The sequence below is a fragment of the Blennius ocellaris genome (assembly GCF_963422515.1).
Source record: "Blennius ocellaris genome assembly, chromosome: 2".
Lineage (NCBI taxonomy): Eukaryota > Metazoa > Chordata > Actinopteri > Blenniiformes > Blenniidae > Blennius > Blennius ocellaris.
The window spans coordinates 21,552,072-21,559,817 of record NC_137651.1 but is presented as its reverse complement, the minus strand read 5'-3'; the positions used below and the strand labels follow the sequence as shown (position 1 = coordinate 21,559,817).

Here is a 7,746-nt window from a genome sequence, read left to right as displayed (position 1 = left end):
GGCTGGTCTGGGGCTCGGTGGCTGGGGCCTTCTCTGTCCCGCCGGGGGTTGGGGGGGTGGTGGGGGGATGGCCCCCGGGGGTGCGGCGGGCTCCGCTGTCGGGGCCGGGGGGGCTCCCTGCCCGCGTGGCCTGGGGGCGCTGCACTGGCCGGTCCCGGCTTGGCGGCTCGGTCGGGGCCCGGGGCTCTGCACCCTTTATCCTTCTCCTGTGGGCCCCTCTGGCCTGGGGGGGGTCCTCTCTGCGCGCTCCATCTGGTGCCTTCCGGGTTGGGGCGTGGCTCTCCGGGGGGGTTTGTCGGGGCCTCCCTGGATCCGGCGGGTCGCTGGGTGCCGGAGTGGCGGCGTCCAGCCCTGGTGGCCTTGGGCTCCGGGGTGGTGCTGCGGCCCCCCCCAACAACAGTTCCATTCACATCCAGAGGACAAACCACACACACACACACACACACACACACACACACACACACACACACACACACACACACACACTTCCACTCCTCATTGACGAGATTGTTCTGTTTAATTATCAAAACCAAGTTGTTGTTTGCTTTTGTTGTTGTTGTGTTTGTTTGTTTGTTTTATTTATTTATTTTTGTTCTATGTCCTTTTTGTTTTTGCTTTTGTTATAATTGCTGTCATTATTTAGGTCTTTTGCTCTGTTGTTGCTCAGGCTGGTCTTAATCTCATGGCAGTTGGAAAATATTTAGATCACTGTGGTTAATGTATTATCAAAAAAAAAAAAAAAAAAAAAATAGTATGTAGCACTAACAAGGGTATTGTATGTATTTTGTATTTTGTATTTTTTGTATTTATTTTGTTTCACCAAGCCTTTCTCTGTCTCTCCTCTCCTCTCCTCTCCCCTATCCTTTCACCCCAACCGGTCCGCAGAATGCCGCCACCTCTGAGTCTGGTTTCTGCAAAGGTTTCTCCTTGTTGGGGGAGTTTTTCCTTTCCACAGTCGCAAACACACCTGCTTGCTCATGTGGATATGTTGGGCTTTTCTATTTTCTCTATAACAGCAAATTGGAATGACTGTAAAGTATTTAAAAATAATTAAAAAAAAAAAAAAAAAAAAAAAAAAATCATGCATGTGAGTCTCCACATCTGGTGGCAGGAGTTCACCTCAGGGGGTCCCACTCGTCCCCTCTCAGGGCTCACTCTGACTGCCCATGCTGTGATGTCATGAACTAGTCACTGAAGGTGACTCTGTTGCCCACAAGTCATCTCCAGAACCTGCTTCACTCAATACATCACCCCTGTTCTCAAACTGTCTCTTTGGTTCCATTTTTTTTTCATTAACTTTAAAGTAATGCTAACCCTAACCTTGTGTGAAGTTGTCCATCATATGCCTGGTGGCAAAGGAATAGGAATAGAAAGAGTAACACACCACATCATACATCCATAGACCGAGACAATGACTTCAGACCGACTCAATTGGTCGTTTAGATTTGCATAAAAATTACATTTCTGTGCCATGGCTCAGAGCACAGCAGGAACACTGAGATACAGGAACAATCAGTATATGCAAAAATAGAATAGTATACATATAAAAACTTTTGCATAAAAGATGCATTAAAAAATATGTTTATTTCAGAGTAATATTTCACTGTAATCTGGCACAGAGGCAGTGGAGCTATCCTGTGTGTGTGTGTGTGTGTGTGTGTGTGTGTGTGTGTGTGTGTGTGTGTGTGTGTGTGTGTGTGTGTGTGTGTGTGTGTGTGTGTGTGTGTGTGTGTGTGTGTGTGTGTGTGTGTGTGTGTGTGTGTGTGTTCTCGACGACACAGACGTAAACGTCAAGAATGTGTTGAATTTTTTTTATTTTTAAGTATTCCTCTATTAAAACACTGCGTTTTGCGTCTGTGATTTGTGATGAATGAGGTTAGCAGCACTTGAGCGGAGCGCCATCTGTCTGTATTGACTCCACCCTCGTGCTGATGAATATTAGATAAAGGTGTCACTTGGACAAGTCTCACTAGGAGCCACTATGTAGGCATCACTAGGAGACTGATTGATGGGAGCGCTGGTTATGAGGTGAGGAAAGGCGTTCAGAGACAGACGTAGTGTATGTGGATGAGCCTCATAAATCCAAAGCAAAGTAAGATTTTCTTCCAATTCTGCAATGTTCCGACAAAAAATATTAATTTGCTTGCCACAAAACAGGAAGCTATTGAAGATAATAACCTATTTGATACATAAGATTATTTTTTTCCAGCTTTCACAATTCAAATCTATCCCTCCATCTTCTATACAGCTTCATGTATCAGCGGGGAGAACATATGAATTCTACACAGACTAAGACCTGGTGTGATCATGTGAGTTCTGAGTGTTGACCAATCTCACCTCACAACCTGTTCAGGAAGATTACGAACAAAAGGGGTGACAGGGCGCAGCCCAAGTGGAGTCTGTCTAACAACAAGTCTGCCTTAGGGGTACATCCACACAATGAAAAAAAATGTTCTCCCCAGCCTTCTCCCAAAAATATTCTGTCCACACCTCACTATGAACACGGTTCAACACGAAGCTTCAGGGCATGTAGTGCACATGCCAGGCCTTTAGAGACGCTGTGACTCACCAAACACACCAAAAACAGGCGATTATGTCATCTATTTTCCACAGATGATCGTCTTTGCTGTATTTGCCGTCCACATCCCGGGGGGTTGAACGGCACAGACAGAATTTTACAATTTCCCTACTCTAGGACCCGTGTAAAAAAAAACAACAACCCTTTTTTCATGCTTCTAAAATACTGCCTCATGTGGATGATAGGCCAAAAACAGCTTGTTTAGGTCAACCAGTTTCCTAAGTCCCGAGTATACAGCTCTCACACCTGGAGTACAAAGATCACCTGTGGCGTTGTGGGAAAATGTTTGAGCGTCTGGGTACTTTTGCCCATGTCGTGTATAAATTATACCTGTGCAAAGATATTTGTACAAACTCTGATTTTGCTGTTTGAGCTCAAGCTGAGTCAGCGTATCTAAAAAAAAAAAATCAAACCCTTCAGTTACTGTAATTATAAACAGCTGTTTCCATTTTTAATCTCATTACTTCCTTGCAAGACAAATATCCATCTTGACAAAATTAATACACCAACATTTGTTTTTTTGAACAGTGATAGGTCAGATAAGAAACAATATGAAGACACAAGTCAAAGGTGAGCTTCACTTCGGTATGTTGGAAGCGGGTCCGGACAACCAGCAGCGACGGTCCGACGAACAGTCACCACCAGGGTACCATCGGGATTTAGGCTTCCACAGACCGATAAGGGGTCCATGTCCTCTGGGAACAGGGACTTATGGGTAAAAGTGTCGCTAACACTCCCGTCGTCCATAACCTGAAGGATGGAGACAAAACATCAGAGTGAGAAGAGAACTGACTGAAGGGAGGGGATTGATCTGCTGGGAGGGGACAAGCTGGGTCGAAGAGGTGACGAGAAGAAGGGTCACCAAACACTGGCAGACGGACGAAAGAGAGGAAGAACAGCAACGGGGCGAAGAAAGGCGTGAGGTGTGAGAAAAGAAGGTGAGACCCAGTGAAAGAAAGACAAGCTGAGAGGTCAGTGCTGTTTGGCGGATGAAAGAAAAACAGAGGAGAAGGAGGAGAGCATGAAGGAAATCAGCACTGACGAGTTCTCTCTGAAGATGCTTTTTTTTTTTTTTTTTTTTTGCATTTCGGGCCCTTCAAGGCGAGTTGAACGATTGTGGATTTTTTTATTTTTTTTTTGTCAATTTATCTGCTGACCCCTGTTAAGATGATCTCCCCACTCTGAGGCAGAAACTCTCCCCAGTTCTACGTCTCTTTCCTCACCTTTTAAACATGATTAATATCAAACTGAGAGGGAAGGCAGAGCGAGGAGGCAGATCAGGCAGCGAGCTCCAGCCTGCAGACAGAACAAGCAACATAATGGGTGTGAGTCTGACTGGCTGTGGTAAATCATCGATCCATGTTGGGTTGATGGCACAAATATGGCACTAATATTGTTTTATTTTCAATTATGTGTTCAGAATGGTGGTAACTAATAGTGTTTTCAGGGATGATAAAGTGAGCACATTTTGGCGACTTCTAGTTTTTTTTTGTTTTGTTTTTTTATCAGATAAATCAATGTACAAGCTTGTTCTCTTTCATTTTTACCTCAAAGTGAGGAATAAATCTGAAAATTCTAAATTTGACTTCCTCAATTGGTCCCATTCGCCCAACAATGTGATGATTTAAACCGCTCCAGCTCACTCCCCTCTGATTGACAAGCTGTTGGACAGCATGTCTTTAAGCTTTGACATGCAGCATCACATGCTTGTAATTTGATACCAACCTCATCGTACAGCTTCCTGCTGTTGTGTGTTGAGCATATTACCACATGAAGTGAGCATATGAGTGTTTTCAGGCTTACCATTTCTCTTTATTTAAAAAAAAGGAAAGAGAAAACTAACCAAGTGTTGGACTTTGCACAGAGATTATGATTTAGTGTACGTTAAACTGCACAACCCCCTGAAATGGCATGCACTGATCTTTTCTTTTTCTTTTTTAACTTTCATTGTGTGACCAGATAATTTTTTTTTCTTGAGATACATTGTGAAGAAGGGCTGTCAATCATATCTTTGCTCATGCAACATACAGGGAATCAACTTGGATGTGCAATGAAGCAAAGCTCGAGTAGCTCTATAAAACCAATACTATTGTCTCAGGCATCCGGCTCTCAATAGGCTTTGATATTGGCATCTCAAATTGTTATTTACTATATTCTCATTTAGACTCTGCCCTGATTTTATTCTGCTTTTAAGCCCCTGACGTCTTGCTTTTAACAAGTTTGATACTTGTATTGCAAAGGTGTTTTTAACTGTACTTCATCTTGTAGTCGCTGACATGACAAATCCTAATTGTGAGCCTTCTTTGTTCCACTATTGGTTCCTCGATAATGGCCTGTTTTTATGTTTGTTTGTTTTTCTAGATGTTTGCAGATGCCCTCCCCTGTTACTGCAATACACACTAACAATGAAAACGTTACTAGTATTTTTTAGGGCCTGACAAGACCTGACAAAAGTCCTACTTTTAGGTTCACTCATCTGAGACGAGAGCGCATCTCTTGCGCTCTCGTCTCAGATGAGTGAACCTCTTGAACCGCTCTTGTGTTATTGGTGTTGGACGGAGCCATTATGATATAATCGAAGTAATCGGCAGATTTAGTTAATTCATCTTCCAGTTTGACTGTTATTGTGTGCTGTTAATGATGCAGATAAAACCCAATTGACTGCCTCAGAAATGTCTGATAATGCCACCCTCCAGAAAACTCTTGCACACCTTCTGGGCGTGAATGACGACGTGATGGTTGTACGCCATCACCACAATGTCGTGTGGTTCAAACTGGCTGACGTCAACAGATGCGCAGTAGCTGTCCCCCACATGTTGAACCCCGCCGCCTGCGCTGGGCTGCCGGCTCGTCACAGTGCCACCTACATGACACAAACAAGAATTACAACACAAGTTTGAAACATTTAACTATCAATCTTTTTTTTTTTCTCCAAATCAACTGTGTTTTACACCAAACTACTAGAAAAAGATTCACCCAATAGATGGAATTTAGAGCACATGAAACTCGTACAACCAGAAAATATTAATGAGTCATAGGAGGTGGAAGGTGTTAAAGCCTTTCTTTCTGTTAAAGAAAGAAAGAAAGAAAGAAAGAAAGAAAGAAAGAAAGAGCCTATAATCTGTTCTATTCTATTCTATTCTATTCTATTCTATTCTATTCTATTCTATTCTATTCTATGCTATACTTTCGATCAGCTCTTTCTACTACAGAGACCAAAGCATATCACTGGGGTTAAAGGTACAGCATGTGATTTGTTTTGAAAGATCTTTCATAAATAGGATATACAAATAATCAAGATTTCATGAATAATAATTTCTCCAAGATAGAAGGGAATACACTAAAATATTTCTAATTCATTCAGGAGAAATATCAAGGTTTATGGAAAGAAGTGCATTTTAAAATGACTTAATTAATGACTTATATAAGTTAATTGCAAACAAATGTCAAGACAATCAAAGAACAACAATTAAATATGGCTTTCAAAAAAGGTTAGTTTGTTTATTTTTGTGCATGTTAATATTGATATTATGTATTTGTTTTATGATTGACCCTTTTTGTGACATTTCTATATAGTATAAAGATAATTGTTGCATCAAAATGTTACAACAAAGTCTAATAAAAAATGAGAGCACCTTTGTTTGAGTCATAAATGTGTTTTAGTGCTTCTCTGGAAAGAAACTATTTTCCAATAAAAACAGAGACTCCACAGAATGATCAAGTATTTTTCCTTTTTATTTGGTCTCATAGTGTGTAAAAATTTAAAGGCATCTTCAGTCCTGAGATCATCCACACCAAAGAAATCTTCTCTTTTAGGGTCATTATTGATTGGCCTTTAATCTGCCTGTAGCCTCATAAACCTTTTAAACACTGCTCATCAATGCTCTGTGCACCAGTGTAACTGTTTGAGCACTCCGTATGAAGTATGTGCTTTATAGTAGCACTACACCTTTTGTGTAATATCTAGCCGTGGTGTTGGATCTTTATGTCTGTCTGGAGCCACCGGGCTGCTTTTCCTGACACATCTCTGGCTCAGTTTTCTCTTTCCTTCATTCAATAAACCCTCCCCTGTTGTGTGAAATATTGAAGGCCTTTGAAAAAGGCCAACACTGAATCCAAGGCAATATGAGCTGCTATTGTGGAGGTCCGCTGCACTTTCCCATGCTGCTCGGTGACATTAAACCAACTACACTGGTTATATTTTACTTTTAATCATACTTCATTAATTCCCCCTGGGTACATTTATTTGCTGATTTGATCCATTAGTGGGCAGCCATGGCGCTCGGGGGATCTGGTGGGGGCAGAGGGTCTGGCTCTGGGACCCATGGCACCTGTTTTTTTGGCCATTATAAAACGAGTGTGAGACACTTTGATCAACAGTGTGTCAATGCTGTGCACCTCCCTCTTGCTTTTATGTCCTTCTAAAAAAAAAAATGTCTCCATGTCATTTGTTATTACGTTACATCAGCTTAATGATTGTTATGTTATATTTTGTTTTGTTTTTTTCTATTTTGATGTTGAAAAAAAAGCTTACTTGCCGAAAGGGAAGAAAAGAGTAAAATACTGTGCAAATGTGGTGATTGGATTTTCTTACCAGTTTGCCCGTAGGAGGATCTGGTGTGCAGGCTGAAGGGGGTCATGCAGGTGGAACTCACGGGGGGGCCCTCATCTCCAAACAGGCTGGAGCAATCGGCAGATTCGAGAAAAGGCTCAAAGAGAGCGTCCAAAGAATCAGACGAACCCTCCGACCGATAGGAGCTGGACGTGCTGTAACGTGACGAGGAGCGGTACGACGAGGAGGATCTGCGGCTGGACGATATCACTGATGCCATGGAGGAAGGAAGAATGAAAAACTCTCTTGTTCCCAATGCAGCCAAGTCCTTACAGAACAAGATTCAGTTACAAGTTCTGGATAAACGCAGTCGTAGAAGTGGGTCAGTAGAAGCTTTTAACCTCCAACCGGGGTGTCTTTGTGGAGGGTTTTTATAAAGCCCTGATGCATTGTGGGTCAGTGGAGCACAGCACGGGCTCGACTGTATAGTGTTCTCCCGTTAGCCATAAATGGCAATTTGTCCAACTGCTGGAGCCAAGAATACAACGGACAAACTGATAAGTAGCAGACACCCACTTCTGATTCTGACACACAGCAGAGATAAGGCTGGTGGCGG

General features: G+C 42.4%; 1 protein-coding gene across 1 annotated transcript; it reads right to left on the bottom strand.

Annotated features, from left to right (window-relative positions):
- Window positions 1-3,142: 3,142 nt before the first annotated feature.
- On the bottom strand, window positions 3,143-7,410 carry hspb12 (heat shock protein, alpha-crystallin-related, b12; the record flags this gene model as incomplete). The annotated part of the gene is made up of 3 exons (XM_080512650.1): window positions 3,143-3,328; window positions 5,290-5,441; window positions 7,173-7,410. 3 exons carry the CDS (start codon window positions 7,408-7,410, stop codon window positions 3,143-3,145), a joined length of 576 nt encoding a protein of 191 aa, XP_080368776.1.
- Window positions 7,411-7,746: the final 336 nt, after the last annotated feature.